The 18,594-nt window shown below is 33.3% G+C and overlaps 2 protein-coding genes across 5 annotated transcripts; one reads left to right on the top strand and one right to left on the bottom strand.

The window, feature by feature from the left end:
* Window positions 1-558: 558 nt before the first annotated feature.
* LOC120092180 (bifunctional monothiol glutaredoxin-S16, chloroplastic) lies at window positions 559-2,841 on the bottom strand. The gene is made up of 2 exons (XM_039050412.1): window positions 2,399-2,841; window positions 559-1,267 (listed from the first exon to the last, which is right to left on the bottom strand). The coding sequence occupies exons 1-2, from the start codon at window positions 2,783-2,785 to the stop codon at window positions 764-766; spliced, it is 891 nt and encodes a 296-aa protein (XP_038906340.1). The 5' UTR covers window positions 2,786-2,841; the 3' UTR covers window positions 559-763.
* Window positions 2,842-12,120: 9,279 nt separating this feature from the next.
* Window positions 12,121-14,726, top strand: LOC120089892. 4 transcript variants are annotated; one of them, XM_039047320.1, is made up of 5 exons: window positions 12,121-12,274; window positions 12,481-12,626; window positions 14,067-14,128; window positions 14,238-14,296; window positions 14,379-14,708. In XM_039047320.1, the coding sequence occupies exons 2-5, from the start codon at window positions 12,550-12,552 to the stop codon at window positions 14,394-14,396; spliced, it is 216 nt and encodes a 71-aa protein (XP_038903248.1). In that variant the 5' UTR covers window positions 12,121-12,274; window positions 12,481-12,549; the 3' UTR covers window positions 14,397-14,708. The 4 variants fall into 4 exon arrangements, with proteins under 4 accessions (XP_038903248.1, XP_038903249.1, XP_038903250.1 ...); XM_039047321.1 differs by having other exon boundaries at window positions 12,130-12,274; window positions 12,546-12,626; XM_039047322.1 differs by having other exon boundaries at window positions 12,159-12,274; window positions 12,549-12,626; window positions 14,379-14,726.
* Window positions 14,727-18,594: the final 3,868 nt, after the last annotated feature.

Genomic DNA, 18,594 nt, shown 5'->3' with positions numbered 1-18,594 from the left:
GTCAGGTAAGGGGGTGCGTAGTAAGTTGTTTCGTGTATTCTGGTGTACTTCCATCTACTATATCTGACAGGAGCATAATCGACGGCTACATAGAAGGCATTCGAGGTCGATATCTGTTTTATTTCACCTTATGGTCTCTACAAATCGTGCTCGAGCTACTTCCTAGCAGGTTGATCTTCTTGGTCTTATCTAGCGTGTTTACAGTTGCTTTTCTTCTTTCTGAACTTGTTGCTCTCTGTTTTGCTGTTGTCCCTAGTCGTGGGGTTTTGGTTTCTCTTCTCTAGCTTTCTCCCCGATGTTTTGGAGTTTTTTTTTTCGTTTATGTTTGGTTCGCTCAAGTTTTTGCTTTGTTTGCATTTTGTTGCCCTATTTTTGCTTGTGCTTTATTGCTTTTATGCATTGATCTCGGGCTATGGGATCCTCCTTGTTGTATAATAATATCATCTATTCTAAAAAAAATCTTCAAATCCAGGATTTAAGACATCTAAAGTTAATCAAATTCTTGTTGATTTTAAGCTTCAACCATTTACTAATTTTGGAGTTATTAAACAATTTCAAAATCCACAAAACTTCAGCAATTGCTTTGAGAGGAAATGAGAAAAGGAGGGAGTAGAGGCTTTTTAACATATAGTTGTTCAACCTGTGAAACTTAAAACTACACTTCTATAGAGCAACTGACAAAGCATGAAAGCAGGCACAATCTCACCTCCTTCCAATTATGCCTCTCACTCCAACAAAACATTAGTTGCTTAAAATCTGACAATCAATTCTTGAACAAACCACTAAGTTCACCTTTTTCATGCATAGAACTAAGAATGTCACAACCTCCAATTAATTGGCCATCCACGAAGATCTGAGGAAACGTAGGCCAGTTGCTGTACGTTTTGAGAGTTTCCCTTAGCCCATTGTTGTATTCTTCATCGAGCACATCGACACTCTCATAATCTACACCTTCAGCTTCAAGAATCCCTATTACCCTTTGCGAAAAACCACACGATGGTGCGCTTCTTGAACCCTTGATGAATGCAACAACCTTGTTCTCCTTCACTAATTGATCGATGAGTTCTTCTAATGGGACAGTAAGTTGGACATGTCGACCAGGCGTCAACCTCAGATCGGCTTTCTTCTTTGGTGGCTGCCTTACCCATGTTGCATTGCCAGATTCATTACCTGGTGGTACCTTCCCGGTGGCTTTTATGTGTTCTTCCATCCATGACTTCCATGCTTGTGTTAAGGTTGTTCTATCAGGTTCATCTACTACTCCATACTACAAAGAGTTAACATTCAAAATGGAAAGTCAGGTAAGATCAGATTTCTATGGCTGCACAAAAAACTTGAATTTTACCACAACTCCTCATCAAGACAAATAGATTAAGTAATACACTGCCTCTCAATTATGAATTTCTTCCTAAAACCATTCCTACTTCTTTTGAGTATAATATAGGTTCCTCGTATCCCTATTACATTAGAAGAAGAATTCATATGAGAATAGAATGCACCAGAATGTGTAGAGTAAGGTAGATAGATAATCATCAAGCATAATGAGTTTCCTCAACAACTAGCACCTAGCTTGACCCGTAAGAATATTCAAGGTGCGCAAAAAGGAGTATCTATTTTATATACGATTGACGTAAGGAGATATACCCATTGCACAACAAAAATGATCTTGTCAAAGGGTAACTGCCACTCAGAAGGTCCTAAGTCAGAAAGCTGATAAAATCACCATCTTCTCTAAGAAAAGTTCATGAAGTGTAGTGTAGTATACAGGAAGCCGATTTGATTTAAGCTACCAACCACAAAATGTTGAAATATATGTTCAAGCAAAGTCCAAAGAACTATGAGATTGCAAGCAGCAGCAACAAGTGAAAAACAATTTTCCCTGTGTCCAGCAAGTGAACGACTATCTCCCAACATAAATTGCAATTTGACTGACTTCCCCTAATTCCAGTTCCAGCTATACTTCTACACCATTTCAATTTTCAACCGATGAACTGATAAGTGAAGATCGAGTTAGTCAGTAATGGAGCAATTATCAGTAGTACAGCGCGAACAAAACCACGTGATTATGATGCAGATGTATCATTCCAAGCCCGATGAAAGCTAAGAAGCCTAGGCTAAATTGAGTGTCCAAGACTCGATTAACAAAAAATTGAGACATCGATCCATTGGAGACAATAATGAATGCATATGCACAGAACTTTTCGCTAGAACAAACGAAACGTTTCGAGATTACATCCAAACGAAGAAGATCTATACTCCACAGTGTCTAGTACCTCATTCTCAATTCATCATGCATCGCACTAGCGCAATAACCTCAATAAACCTTACCAACAATCAATTAGGGCTCAAAATGGAAAAAAAATGAAGAAATAAACAACAGGAAAAAGACACCTCCTACCTTGACGGAGACGCAAAGCTCTGGTACTGATTTCCAGTGAGTGGCGACGCTCCCCCCTATGTTCCTTGTAATGCCGATGAACTGAACATCGCCGTCCTTGTCGTAAACGGCATAAACACCGGCGTCAGAAGGAAATCTTCCGGCAATTTCCCCCGCGGTCTCCGGCACGGAGTTGAGGTCAGACTCCGAGAGATTCTTGGCAGCAAAAGGGATTAACGAAGAAGCGCGAGGTTTGGCTGTAGTGTAGAGCTTTGAGGAGCCGGAAAGGAGAGGAGAAGGATTAGTTTGAGAGCTCGGGAAGAATTTGGAAGTGCTTTGGGAAGATTTGATTGAAATGATCTGAAGAGACGGAGGAGTGTGGAGTAGAGGAAGGTTGATTGCAGCCATTGGGAAGAAGCGGAGCTGAAACCGCTCGCCCTGTCAGAGATATTTTGCTTTTGCAGAAGTTAACTTTTCGCCCCAGCCCATTTATAGGCCCAACTTCCAGTTTTTTGCTTTGGACGGCCCAAATTAGAGACCAGCCATTGGCCAGTGCCCTGAAGGGAGTGGGTTTTAATTTTTTATAATTACTTTCTAGTCCTTTGATTTTGAGAAAATAATCGCCCAATCTTTTTAAATGTAGTTTTTTAATCCTCGAATTTTTTAAAATATTTAAATCTTATTTTGGTCTTTGAATTTTTAATAATATTCTATCTTAGTTCTAAGATTTATAAAATGTTTTTTTAATCCCTAGATTTTGAATATTGTTTTATTTTAAAAAACTACATTTTTAATCCCTCGTTTTAGTCCCTAAATTTTTTTAAAATGCTTATTTTGATCCTTGCTATATTGAGATTTTGTTAACTAACAAAATGGTAAGGTGACTTATTTTTTTGATGACTAAGAGTCTGAGCTACCAAATAAGTTAGCTACACAAAAAGTTCTAGAGTTTCTGTAACAACCCGACTCCTTAGGACTTGTACTAGTCGTCACTACATGCATGTATACATTACAAAATCGACATTTTTTCATGATTTTGAAAAAACTATTTAAATACCATGAAGTAAATAACTTTGTTAAGAGTATATAACTAGAATTCATTTAACTGGGTACCATATAAAATATAAGAAAATTTAATATTACTAAAAACACATCATCCAAAACATCCAAAGTGCAAAAACTGAAAATTTTCTAAATTCAACAACTGACTAAGTATAAAATCATGAAAACATAGAACAAAAAACAAGAGCGGAAGTATTTGATGGTCCCAATGGCTCGATCACGAATTCCGCCCGTCATTCGATAGTGTATTCTTATCTTTTTCTGAAAATGAAACATGAAAAAGAATGAGTATAAAATACTCTATAAATAATCCCACTACTGGGGTCAGGTTAAACATTTATGTCCAATAAATGCAATGTAAATTGAAACTTTATATTAGTGGGACCTTGAGATTTCTCTTAATTGACTCACTCTTTTACCATTCCCCTAGACGTGCATCCCTTTTACACACAGGATGTATATCTCTTTCATATACACTGAACTCTCTAGGAATGCATCACTTTCATACATCTCAAGTATTCTATAAGAATGTAGGGATGTGCACATCTACACATGGTTATGAAGCTATTCCGTATACACATAACCCATTGAATGTGCACCTCTTTTGCACACTTTAGTCTCCTCTAGGTATGTATCACTTTCATACATACCAGCCCTAGTACATCTCTTTCATTCACTAACGTCCTTGGACATGCACCACTTTCATGCAGTAAATGAGTGTGGAAAGGAAAAGAGATTACATCTAAATTCATATTATATATAACATTCACATGTTCACGAGTCCTATAAAATCTCGTAATCACTGTCATGTCAATCAGTCTCAACATATGTGTAGTTTTAGTGAATGAACAACCCTAGTACACCACTTTCATGCATTAGATCATGCACATGATAAAACGGTCATAATTTCATAATAATTCGCACGGTATACGTTTATACTCACTCAATAAGTCACATGAAATTATGCTCATCAACGTATATCTTTTTTGCCTGACGCTAAGGCATTTTATTTGGGATTCCATAAGTAAAGTAGTAAATATATTAGATTTTGTTTTTTATCATGACATTTTATTTAATTAGGAAATCTATTTTTTAATTAAATTAGAAAATCAATAATTACAGTAGTAGATAAGTTAGATTTTTTTTTTTTGTAATAAGACGTTGTTTTGATAATTGGAAAATCAATAATTAAAGCAATATATAAATTAGATTTTTCTTTCTTTTTTTTGAATAAGATATTTTCTCTAATTAAGAAATCCACATTTTAATTGTTTTGAAAATCCTTAATTAAAACAGTAGATAAATTAGATTTACTTTTTGAATAAAATATTTTTTTTTTTCTATTTAGGAAATCTACACTTTAATTAATTAGAAAATCCATAATTAAAATAGTAAATAGATTAGATTTACTTTTTGAATATGTGATAATTTAATTAATTCAAGATTTCTATATTCTAATTAAAATTATAAATTTCATAATCTAATTAATTTAGACATTCATATTCTAATTAAATTAGAAATTCTAAAATAAACCCCAAGTTTTATCAAATTGAATTAAGTCTCAAATTCTCTTCACAACTCAATTTAAATTAATTATCTTCTTTAATTTGGCTCTTAAAATCAAAATTAAAACACCATAAATCCAATGAATTTAAGATAATCCAATTTAAAATTACCGAAAACTCGGGATGTTACTATTTCAACTTTGAATAAGGTGGAAAGGTGGGAGAATTTAAAAGACGTTTTTAATTTAGAATATTGATTGTATCTTGACATGGTGGTTGTTAGTATTTTACTTCACCTCCATCTTGCTCGATATATCTAGATCCTAGTCATCTCTTTCATATTTTGAAGAGTTTAGGGACCAAAATAAATATTTTTTAAAAGTTTAGGGACTAAAACGAACATTTTTAGAAGTTTAAAGACTAAAATAGAATAATAATCAAAGTTCAGGGACTAAAATAAAATTTAAATTTTTTAAAAAACAAGTCTCTAAAATAATTTTATTTTTTCTAAAAAATAATTTTATTGTTATTAATAATGTGACATTTTAAATTTTAATAAAATTAAAATTTTATCTTATTTCTCCTTTCATTATATTTTTTTCTCCGTTTCCTTACATTTTTACTTTGTAGTCGAATTCTAAAAATAGAAGTCCGTTTTTTAATAACTTTTTTTATTAGTTTTAAAAAAATTATTTGGTTTTCTAAGATGTTACTAGAAAGTGAATGTCAAAACATTACTTATGGTAGGAATTAAGGGAAATTATTTCAAAAGGTAAAATTGTTAAAAAAATTTACATGGTATAACAAAAGTTTAGAATTATCAATGATAGACACTAACAGACACTAATAGACTTCTATCAGCGTCCATCAATGTCACATCTATCAGTATCTATTAACGTCTACTATTGATAGTTATAAAATTTTGCTATATTTTATAAATATTTTAGTTCATTTTTCTATATTTAAAAACAACCCTAATATTAAATTAGAAACAATACTTTTATTTTGTTCATAAGATTCAAAATGTTACACTTTTACTTTAGTTTTGTTTTAATTTGGTCCCTATATTACAAGATTTGCATTTTTAACTTCGTTTTTTACTAAATATTCACTTTCTATTTTTAGAATTGACTTATGTTAATAAATTAAAAATCGTTATAACAAATATAATTAATAAAGTTTCACCATTTTTATCACTTTTAAAAATTAAATTTAAAATTTCAATTTGTAATTATTTTTAGTTAATCAATAGAAATTGACGTCAATAATTGAAAGCCAGTATAGTACGAAAAAGTGAGATTAAAAATGTAAAATCTTTAAACTCAATGACCAAATTGAATTAAACTCAAATCTCAAAGGTAAAATTGTAATATTTTGAAACTTAGACACTAAATTGAAATAAAATTCAACATTTAAGGACTAAATGTATAGCATTTTAAAAGCTATAAAGCAAATAGGATCTAGAGTACAACCTATGGACCAAAAAAATATTGTTAAGTTAGAGGCTAAATAGAAACTATATCCAAAATCTAGGAACTAAAAAAATAATTTTTTTCCCTTTAAATTTAACAAAAACAAAATAGTTATCCACACACAAATGATTTTTTTTTAAATAATATTTTTTTAATAAATAATGACAAAAATAGGGTTAGGGGAAAATATTCTAAAAAATAGGTGTTTAAATCGTGTATCGGGTACACGATTACACCTAAATCGTGTACCCGATACACGATAAGGCTTTAATCGTGTATTGGATACACGATTCCTTGGCCACCTGGCACGCCTAGTCTGGCGTGGCTGTCATGTAGGTTTGACTGAGAGAATCGTGTACCGGGTACACGATTACCCTAAGTCGTGTACCGGGTATACGATTCCCTCGCATTAAAACCTCCGCCCAACCCTTCTTCTTCCTCACCAAATCGTCCATTGTTAATCCTTACCGCCAGTTTCTCTCACCGAAACCATCGATCCCTCACCGAAGACTCTATTTCACCGAAATCTTCCAAAATTTCGATTTTGCTCGACTTTCAGTCCTCCATTTGATCCTCGCCGAATCCTCCATTGTAGCAATCGTGTTGCTCGATTTTCCTACATTTTTTGCTGCCGAATTTTGCTTGGTATATTTATTTCTCTAGTTGGACTGATCTGTATTTATATGTATGTTTTTGCATGTTTTTGGGCTGAATTTTGCTTGGTATATTCCTACATTTTTGTATAGTTTATGTATGTATAGCTTATGTATATATAGTTTATGTATGTATAATTTATGTATGTATAGTTTATGTATGTATAATTTATGTATGTATAGTTTATGTATAGTTTATGTATAGTGTATTATATAGTTTATGTTGTATAGTTTTGTGTATGATTTAGTTTATATATAGTTTGGGAATGATTTAGTTTATGTATTATTTAGTTAATGTATAGTTTATGTATGATTTAGTTTATGTATTATTTAGTTTGTGTATGATTTAGCTTATATATAATTTAGTTTATATATGTTTTTAGGCTGATCTTACATTTTTTTTATTTGTTTGGATTGATTTAAACTTAGAAATCTTATATGTATAGCTTATGTATGATTTAGTTTATATATGATTGATTTAAACTTAGAAAATAGAGTTTGTTGGGTTGACATATTAACATATTTTTTTTGTCAACTATAACAGTTGAAAAAAAAAACATAATAAATATGTCGATGCGTCCTGAAGATTTAGTAATTCTTGAACTTGGAAATGATGGAGATAGTGACATCGACGTTGAAGTGGATGAATTATTTGGAAACGACGGTAGTGGTGAACAAGATCTTGAGTTGGTACCGTCGAAAATGTTCAACCAAATAGATTGGGAAATGACAAATTCAACGTTTGAACTATGGTCTACTCTGGAAGAAAGGAATGTAGGAGTAGATAACTGTAGTTCAATACAAAAGGTAATGTTGTTTAATACCAAAGAAGATTTACAATTTGCTGTAAAAAAATATTGTGTGATGGAACACTACAAAATTGTCGTAGTGGAATCAAATCAGGACCTTTGGTATGTTAAATGTAAATTCTGGAGTGACGGGTGTACTTGGAGGCTACAGGCATGTCGGCGCAAAACTCATGGGATATTCAAAATCACAAAACTTCAAGGAAAATACTCACGTTTGTTTTCAGAGTTGACACAGGATCATTCACAGCTGGATTCAAATTTCATGAGTATCAAAATTCAGAATTTGGTTATAGCTGATCCTGGAGTACCTGTGGCCCTACTTCAAGAAGCCATTAAAAGACAATATGGCTACAATGTCAATTATAGATGGGTGTGGCAAGCCAAGAGAAAAGCGTTAATTGCTATGTTTGACGATTAGGAGAAATCATATTCGAAGCTTCCGTATTGGCTGAGTGTTGTTGTTCATTACAACCCAGGAACACGAACAAACTAGTTTTTCCTTCCCTCTGATGTGCCAGGTACGACTATTTTTGGACAAGTTTTTTGGTCTTTTGGTCCTGCAAGATAAGGGTTCAATCATTGTAGGCCATTAATCCAAATTGATGGAACTCATCTATACGGAAAGTATAAGGGGAATTATTGACAGCCTTATCTGTTGATGCAAACAGACATATATTTCTCCTTGCTTTTGCTATCGTAGAAGGTGAGAATTCGTCCAGTTGGTCATAGTTTTTGTGGGCATTGTGTGAATATGTTATCCAAATAGAGGGTATTTGCTTGATTTCTGACAGACATAAGGACATTCTTGCTGCAATTAATAATGAAGAAATTGGTTGAAGTGAACCCAGAGCATACCACCGATATTGTTTTCGCCATGTTGCCAGTAATTTCAATACAAAATACAAATCAAATCTACTAAAAAATTTGGTATTTAAGGCCGGAAATCAACACCAAAGGTGTAAGTTCATTCGGTGCATGAAAGAATTGAAACAATTGCACCCGGAATGTCTCAACAATGCAGCTGAATGCATGAACGACATTTTTAAAGGTGCTAGAATGTTACCCATTACTTCTTTGATTAGGCTAACATTCTATCGCACAATATTGTATTTTGAACGTCGGAGACAATAAATCAGTGAAGCACTCGATCGTGGGGACATATATACAGAATATGCCCTAAAGAAACTGAAGAGGTGGGAAAAACGAGCATCGACACATACGATGACATCCATTGACAGGGGAAGTCAAACTTTCAAAGTACAAACTGACATAAGTATGATTTCTCCCTACAAAGGATAGCACACCCAAGTTTTAAACTTGAAAGAAGGGACATGTTCTTGCAATAAGTGGCAATCATTCAATATTCCATGCTCTCATGTAATTACAGTTTGTAATCTCATGCATATGACATACCTACCACTTATTGATGAATGCCACAAATTGTCCAATTTCAAGCGTTGTTATGAAGGCCGCTTCCATCCAATTCAACACCCAGATTATTGGCCAGAATTATCATTTACAGAAGTTCATCCAAATGCGGACTTAGTCAGAGAACAAGGTCGGCCAAAAAGTACGCGAATTCATAATGAAATGGATTGGATAGAAGCAAACCAAAAAGTGCGATGTACAATTTGTTAAAGAGAATGACATAACAGACGCTCTTGTCCACACCATACACTGGGTGCTTCGTCGTCTTCGGGCCATTAGGATTTTTATTTTTATTTTTTTACTTGTATTCTTTATGTATTTATAATTTTCACATAATTGTATATTTCATGTATTTGTATTCTTTATGTATTTATAATTTTATTGTAATTGTATATTTCATGTATTTGTATTCTTTATGTATTTATAATGAATTTATGTAACGAATTTATTTAATAAACTTATTTTATGTAATTGTACTTTCTTATGTACTTTTTATGTATCGTTTATGTTATCGATTCTATAATGTAATATAATTTGAACTTTTTAGGTAATGGAGCCTGGTCCTTCTAATTCTGTCCAATTGTACTAACAAAAAACGCATCGTTCACAGACAGTATGGGATAGTTCATCCACTATAGTGTTGAATTGTCGGAGGGATGCGACTGCACAAAGTACTATCCTATTTGATCATCGCATTATTCCATACGTTCAGGAGGCGAGTTTTCTTGGGGTTGCACAAATTGGTTTCATCCAACTTGATTGGCACCTGATTACTGCTCTAGTTGAGCGCTGGAAACCAGAGACCCATACATTTCACCTACCCCATAGGGAGTGCACTATTACATTGCATGATGTTGCTGTACAATTTGGATTAAGAGTGGACGGGCAACCACTGACAGGCTCACTACAGTATGACTGGGAGAACGTCGGTGAAAAGCTCTTAGGCGTTCTACCAGAGGATCTAAAGGGATCAAGATTGAATATCCCTTGGTTGGCGTCCCAGTTTCCCGAATTACCTCCCAATGTCGACGACATCAGCGTACGTAGGTACGCACGAGCTTACATCTTGTAGCTTATTGGAAGATTTTTATTTGCTGACAAGTCAAATACTTTAGTGCATCTCATGTTCCTCCCATTATTATCTGATTTCGAGCACGCTGGTACGATACTCGTGGGGTGGTGCATGTCTTGCATGGTTGTACAGAGAACTTTGTCGTGCTTCCAATGCACGAGCGTTGGAAATAGCGGGGCCACTGATACTGTTACAAGTGTGGGCTTATAATCGATTTTCAATTGTAGCACCATAAGTCCAATTACAGGCCCCAGATCATCGGCCACTTAGTGCCAGGTATTATTTTATTTATATACTTATTTCATTACCATTTTATGTAAGAATATAAATTAATTGTATTTTTTTTTATAATTTTAGATGGAGTGCGAATAGAAATTAATTGTATTTTTTTTATAATTTTAGATGGAGTGGTGTATTAGCTGTCTCTGAACAGTCAGCAAATATGTTGCTTGTGTACAGAAAAACATTCGACATGCTGACGCTCAATCAGGTAGTAAATATGTATATAAATTAATATTTAAATTTTTTTTATATGTATACTTATTATTTTTCTGTTGTCAGGTTATATGGACGCCATACTCACAGATTTGGTCATCCTTACTTGATTATTGTCGTGATGGTGAAAACATCTGGTTGACTTTTAGCCCTCTTATATGCCTGTCTCTTATACACATCTAGATGTGTATAAGAGACAGCTTATATGCTTCCATATAGTAGAGTGACATCATTCAGATCGTGTGTTGAGACAGTTCGGGATGCGACAAACGATAACTTCATTGTCCTATACACTCCCAAAACTACACCAGATCGATTTAAGAGGTAAGCACGACCAAATCTGACGTCGAATCTATGCGTAGTATTTATCCTACTGGCATGGATGACATGATTGTTGTGCACAGGGAGAATTAACAAATGGGCCAGCTGTATCAGACGACTACTTTCCCTGTACAATTCGATCACAAAGCGATTTATCTCACCACCAGATGACGCTTACTATTACTGCATGGCAAGAGATTTCAAATAAGACATTTTCCATATATATAATATGAATATTGTTTAATAATTTTTTTATTCTACAGAATAATTTTATCGGCGATGTTCAACAATATTCAGTACAGAACAACCTACCATAATTGGGTTCAATATGTCAGCAAACATTGATGAACGTAGAAAGTATTATTCAACAAACAAGACGACTCAATGTTACTGACACCGATCGAAGATGTATTCGTCGTAGACGATAGCGACAACGGGGTGAACCTAATTTAGAGGGACATGAAGACAACCCCATGAGGAGTAAGGGCCAGGGGGTCGTTTTTAAATCCCACGTTGTATCATTTTCAAATTGCAAATCTCAAAAGAACTATTTGTAAATATTATTTAATATCATTGTATTTTTTTTTAATATGGGTGCAAGATGTTTTCATGGTAGATTAAATATATAATTAAGTTTAACAATTAAAAAAAAATTATAAGCAACAACGAAGGAATTAAGTTTTAACAATTATCTTTTAATAATTAACTTTAAAAAAAAGAAAAAAAATTTATAAATGAACGTTCACTACCCTAAATCTGTCAATACTTTCCCAAAACACCTATTTTTTAAATACTTCCCCCAACCCTATTTTTGTCATTATTTATTAAAAAAAACATTATTTAAAAAAAATTCCACACACACATATATATTTATTATTACTTTTTATTTTGTTTCCTTGATTTTTCAAATAAATAAATAAATAAAAATGAATTATTGTTATGAGAGGGTTCTGGGCAATACCACCACGCTCATTATAAATTGAGGCGAGAAGTCCGGCTGTCGCGTAGAGAGGCTAGTTGGCTTGCGATCGAGAAAAATTAGGGCATCGAACAATTTTCATCCGCGACGATATTGTTTACGTAAACATTTCCTAACTTCATCTGTTTCGATCGATTTTCCTTGGTTGAAAATCCATATGTCTGTTTTTTTTCTCCCATTGATTAAAGGGTTTTGCGTATGCTTTTCGCTTCTTTACTTTTTACGGGTTCTTATAGTCTTTGCTGATTGTTTTGATTCCTGGAAGGGAGGTTAAACTAGCTTCTGTGATCTTCTTCAATTGTTTCAGGTATAAGCATTTAAGCGTCAAGTAGGCATCTGAATCGTTATTGATTTGTTTTGTTTTTTGGAAAGGAGCATGGCGGGTGGAAATTTCATGCACAGAGTAGTTTCATACCTCGTGAATGAGGTTCTCGTCAACAGTCTTGCGAACAGGTAATTGAATGACAAGGCTTTATTGCGTCGTTTTGAATCGGACGATGATGATATATGTATGTATGAAGAAGCTTCATTCTCTGGCTGGATGGATCAATTAGTTCCTATTTGGCTCGTTCCATTGAAGCAAAATATTCTTAGATTTTCTTTTGTGTTTATCTGCTGCCTTAATGATTGGGTTTGCAGATGAGGAGAATCTTAGAAAATTTGGCTACAGGTCCATTTATTTTCCTTTTATGGAATTGATGTCCCATGATCTTCGTTTAGTTTTATTAGCTTTAGCGGCTGGTTGATGGTTGTACGTTGCGCAGATTAGGAGGTTTGTTAAACTTTTGCTAGATCCGTTTTCTATTTCTTATATAGAATTGATGGTGCCTATTCTATGTTTCTTAAATCCATGCTAGAATCGTAACTTAAGTGGTCGAGTGGTCAGTTTAGTTATTTGTTTAAGTTCCAACAGTTAGACTACAACTTTGTAGGCCGACAACAATACAAGTCATGAGTGACAGCGTAAAGGCAAGCAGCCCAACTTGCCAAAGCAAATGGCCTACTTATAGCCTCTTTTCCCCTTACATACTCCCTTAAAGCTTGTATAAAAGAAGATGGGGCACCACTTTCTATTTTAAATATAATTTCTGAGAGTAGAGAATGAACCATATTCTTGGGATTACGGATATAAAATGGACAAAAAGATTATAACAAAGATTTTAACTTAGCCTTTTTTCTTAAGATATTATTTTGGTTCATTATCAGGTTCAGTTTAAGGTACTAGCTAATGGTTTTGTTTTTTGTAGAAATTTATTTTATTGGAAGCATGAACTATGCTAAAGTAACAGGAGAGGAAATATTTATCCAAGGTAAAGGAGAAAGCTCAAACATAAGAGAAGGTCTAGAAAGCAAACACCTAGTTAGAACCCCACTAACACAACCTAACCCCATTTTCATCAAAAAAGACACAATGTAACCCCATAAAACAGAAAAGTCTTTTTGTTTGGTTTTATAGATCATTTTCTCAATTCTGTTTATTCACTCGCAATTAGAGGAATCTGTCCATTTTCCCCTTTGCATTCATGTATTTCTTTGTTCTGTTCAAAATTCTGTGTCAATGGGCTTTAACTGTTGTCATTTTGGCATCTGGAACAGTGTCAAGAACGATTATTCTTTGTTGTCATCCCCAAGATTGTTTCTTATTTCCTCGTTTGAACAGTATCTAATGCTGACTTGCACAATGATTGCGGATATGATTGTATCGATTACACTTCTAAGAGTTTAGCTGTTTAGGCATTCCTTCTCCAGCATATGTCTGCTATTAAATCGAGGATGTTCAAGCTCGGTGACAATTGAAAAGTCACATTTGTCTGCTTGATACTAACTGTTCATTCTCAAGAAATTATTTCATTCCCTCATTTTTTTTTTCTTTTTTCTTTTCCTTTTTTGCAGCCGTACATTTCAAAGGTTTGCTGTGAGGACATCGAAGCAAATTGAGGAGATATCTAACAAGGGTAGAAACTTTACTATTCTGTTTTTGTTTCATTGATTTCAATTTTTATGTATGGTATTTATTGTTGAGCCGGTTTAACTAATGCTAATAAGACTGGAATTGTCTTGCAGCTGCGCAGAAGAAGCAAGAACTTGCGGAACAAGTGAAAGACCTCTCCAAAAATTTTGATGTAAGATGCTTCTTACAACTTAAAATCTTTTTATTTTGAGGGGTGTAGATGTATCCTCACGCCTTATTCGATCTTTTGGCAGTCTTTCAAGAACCAATAATGCGGAGTGGAACATGTTACCGCAACATGATGTAAATCCTATTCCAATTTTACTCATAATAGTCAGAGATTCCCTGAAGATTTGTTTAATAGCCTTATCTTGTCTATGTACGGAGTAAGTGTGACAGTAGAATTTTAGATCTGTTCTTGATGCCTGGTCACCTCCCCTGTGATTGAAACTGAAAGCCAGGATGAACTAATTTCTGCCTTGGTGTATGCAGTTGCATGCTTCTGACTGAGGCTTTTAAATATGTCTTGAGACAGAGAAATGGCAATTTATAAAATAATAATACGTTTGCTTTTGATAGTGAAACGGAACATACGTTTTATATGAAATTTTGTAGCACATCAGAGAAACTGCTCGTCATTGAAGGCTACGTTTGAGAGTGAAAATATTATAAAGTAAAACCATGTTTGAGGGGGAAAAAAAAAGAGAAGGTAACTGTAGCACTTTTAGGATAAAAATTAAGTGTTTTTAAAGAATTGGGAATGTAGCAAAAATCTATTAATGATATAGACTATTACTCATAAATTTCTAATAGTAATTATGTCGTAGAATCTAAATTTTGCTATTTTAGCAGATTCATTTACATTGTGTTATATTTAGAGATTACAAATTTTAGTACTTGTGTATTTGGTTGAATTTTCAAGTGTGTTTGATATGTCTATGAATGGATCGGACCTAATAGGGGAGTTCAATTTTAATTATATGTCTAGTAGGGTAATTTTTTTTAGCAGTCTGTAGAATTAGTTCGGTATATAATGAGAGAACTATATTAAATTGTGTGCATGCATACATGTATAGAAGTGAAGACGACCATGGTAAGCAGAAAAATTACTGTGTTTTCTTCTTCTATAGCAACCAGTTCTCTTCTCGAGATCCCTTTATTAATCTTAGCCTCTCTTGGTGTTTTTCTTTTGGGATGGACTTTCTTTTAAGCGTTTATGACTTCTAGATCATTTAAATACGATAGATTTCGTTTGAAAATTTGTATTCTGTTATTTCTAATTTTGAGGCCAGTTCAATTTGAAAAGTTCAAAAGGAATGGAGAAAACATCTCTTTAGGTGAGTTATTTTTAAGGGTAGATTGCTGAAAACACTAAGGTGTAATTATACCCTCAAATTTTAATTGTAAAAATTTAGCCTTCAAACTTATATAAGTGTTAAAATTAGATTCTCAAACTTATAATACTTATAGAAATTAGATCCACAAGTGATAAGTACTAAATTATCAATTTATAAAAATGTTATAATTTCTACCATTATGTAAATTTGAGAGTTTCTACTGGATAACTTTTACAATTGTTACAACTTCAATCATTTTTATAATTATTATAATTTTTTGAGAAAAATACATTTTCGGTTCTTAGGTTGTGGGTCTAGTTTATATTTGGTTTTTAGGTTTTAAAATGTTACACATCTTAAGTTTTGAGTTCGGTTTTTAATTTCTTTCCTAGGTTTTAAAAAGTTACACTTTTATTTGAGTTTTGTTTCAATTAAACATCTCGATCTCACTTTTAACTTCGATTTTTTACTAAATACTCAATTTACGATTTTAATGTTATTGTCTCTTAATTAATTTAAAAGAATTATAATTAATTAAGTCTTAATATTTTCATCATTATTAAAATTAAATCTATAAAATTAATTCATAATTATTTTGAATTAATTAATAGACATGAAGGTCAGAGACTAGAAGTGAGTATTAGGTTAAAAGTGTAAATCTTGAAATTTGGGGACTAAATTGGAACAAAATTTAAATCTTAAAGGTAAAATTGTATCATTTTGAAACCTAGGTACTAAATTGAAACCAAACTTAAACTTAAAAACTAAATGCAACATTTTGAAGGATCAAATAGAAATTAGATCGAAAATTAGGGTACAAAATGGTATTTTCCCTATTCTTTTTTTTGTTAAAATGCCAAGGAATACGGGTTGGATCTTGTACTTTCTAAATTGACAGTTGATAATTCTCAAATAATAATCCATAAAATCATTTTATCATTTTGCTGAGTTCAAAAACTTTTTACCATTTCTTAAAATCATATTTTCCATATTACTATGATAGACGACCAATTTTATTTCAATATTAAAGGAGGAAGAGTAAGGGTAATATGGAAAAACTTAGAAAAGAGGAATGTGTTTCGGTTGAGAAGATGGGGACCACGTCTACAGGGGACTCTTAGTTAGTTAGGGAACTTGTGGTATGTTAAAAAGGGAAAGAGGAGTGAACTGGGGAGTTTTAGTGAATATTTTGGTAGTTGTGTAGTTGGATTAAAGCTTTCAGGGAAAGCTGTAGATCGCCTGTGAGGGAAATTCGTAGAATTATCTTTACTTTCAGTTTATGTATGAAGGAAATCAAACACGAGGATTTCCATGAGCAGTGGAAGGGATCTTTCAAGATTTCATTCGAATTGAACACAAACAAATACAGTACAAAATGGAAACTAACAGGTCATGCACAACAAGAAATTATAACATGCTAAACGATGCTACAAAGGCTGGAGGACGCATATCTTTGAAGAAACATTCTTCACGAATCCCTCGATCAATCTACAAGCATCCAAGAATAGCACATTCGAACGCAATGACCAGTACAACCAATGAACACGAACACAACAAACGCAGCCTCCATGAACTCAATCAAGTCTAATTCGATCCACAAACTGAGTGAGGACACTACCACAATGGTTACCTTGATATTCTCGATGTGAGAATCCAGAAGTTGTGGGCTCTGTATGATCTTGGCTTGGGGAAGAGACTAGAGAACTATGATCGAGTAGACGATCGAGCAAGTGGGAGATAAGATGTTATCTATCGTATAAACGATGTGCTCGATCGTTTAGTAAACGACAACCTATTGTATAGACTTGCCACTCAATCGTTTAGCTATAATCAGCTGAATGACTATCGTATAGTCAACTCTATAAGATCATTTAGCCTTTGAATGCTATCACTTAGCGAAACTCTTTCACTTGATAGCTTACTCGTAAGAACTTTCTGAATGAAGTAACTTCTAATTTTAGGAAAACTATTTTCCTTTTATCTCACGGTTACCATAAAACCACTAATAACCTCCCACTCAATCGGTTATTAGAGAAAAAGAAATTAATTATCAAATAATTAATATATTATAAATAAATATGATAATCAATTTACCATATTATATTTATAACCCATCGTTTTAATATTTCATCTCATGAAACATACAAACCATAGTTCTTTTTCTATTTTATAGTACTTAATATAAATCATATGTACATTAATTCTTCCACTTGATGTATCTCATACATCATGTCAATTATATCATATATAATTGAATTTACTCTTGTTAATTTGAACACTTCAAACTAACCCCAAGAACTGATTCTCAACTTAAATCCATTGAGCTACCAAGGGAACCTTATGGATGAAGGATCTCATATAATGATATACATTCAACACATACAGTTATGCACATGAATCTAATTATCGGCATGCTCAGAACACAATAAATAATAGGGAAATGGTTCCATACCAGTTGAAGACTCTCTTCGAACTTCTGAACCCCAAGCAGCGGATCCTTCCAATAGATCTACCAACACCTGGCGGAACGTCGACTGCAACAGCACGATCAATACGAACACGAATACTGCAGCGGGGACGGAACCACCACTAATGAACCCTGGGTATTCTTGGAGTGAAAACCCAAAGAGTGGGCTTTGGTGAGTTTGGTAGAGGACGGAGGACAACGATTCGTCTAGACGATAAACAAGTGGGAGATAATACAGTGCTATCGTATAGCGGAAGTGTTTATCATATAGAAGAGTTACACGATCGTGTATGAAAGGCTGAACGATCGTTTAGGAAAAATGTATACGATCGTTTAGAGAAATCGTGAAGTAGACGATCGTTTAGACGGAAGAGCTACTATCGTATAGTCTATCGGGTGATTGTTTCACGAATTCTTTTTGGGGGACGAAATTAATAAATGCTCTATCCGAAAAATGAAAACTCTTTTCATTTTTTAACCCGCTAGTTACCATAACCAATGCTGCCCACTACCCACTCCTGAACGTAAAAAAATTGGTTAATTATCATATAATTAATATAATCATATTATTTTTATATCCTATAGTTTGATATCACATATCTACTATAGTATTTTCTCCTCTACTTGATATAAATCATATTTATATCTAATTTCTTCCAAAATAAT

The sequence above is a fragment of the Benincasa hispida genome, chromosome 11 (genome assembly GCF_009727055.1).
Source record: "Benincasa hispida cultivar B227 chromosome 11, ASM972705v1, whole genome shotgun sequence".
NCBI lineage: Eukaryota > Viridiplantae > Streptophyta > Magnoliopsida > Cucurbitales > Cucurbitaceae > Benincasa > Benincasa hispida.
Note: the sequence above shows the minus strand (reverse complement) of the source record. Positions and strands in the feature narration are given on the sequence as shown.

Bases quoted from the DNA above. Each gene is read 5' to 3' on its own strand.
- LOC120092180 (XM_039050412.1), bottom strand. From the start codon at position 2,785: ATGGCTGCAATCAACCTTCCTCTACTCCACACTCCTCCGTCTCTTCAG. The intron at 1,268-2,398 runs GTAGGAGGTGTC...AACTCTTTGTAG, and splicing joins AGCTTTGCGTCTCCGTCAAG to TATGGAGTAGTAGATGAACC.
- LOC120089892 (XM_039047322.1), top strand. From the start codon at position 12,550: ATGGCGGGTGGAAATTTCATGCACAGAGTAGTTTCATACCTCGTGAAT. The intron at 12,627-14,066 runs GTAATTGAATGA...CCTTTTTTGCAG, and splicing joins GTCAACAGTCTTGCGAACAG to CCGTACATTTCAAAGGTTTG. The intron at 14,129-14,237 runs GTAGAAACTTTA...ATTGTCTTGCAG, and splicing joins TGAGGAGATATCTAACAAGG to CTGCGCAGAAGAAGCAAGAA.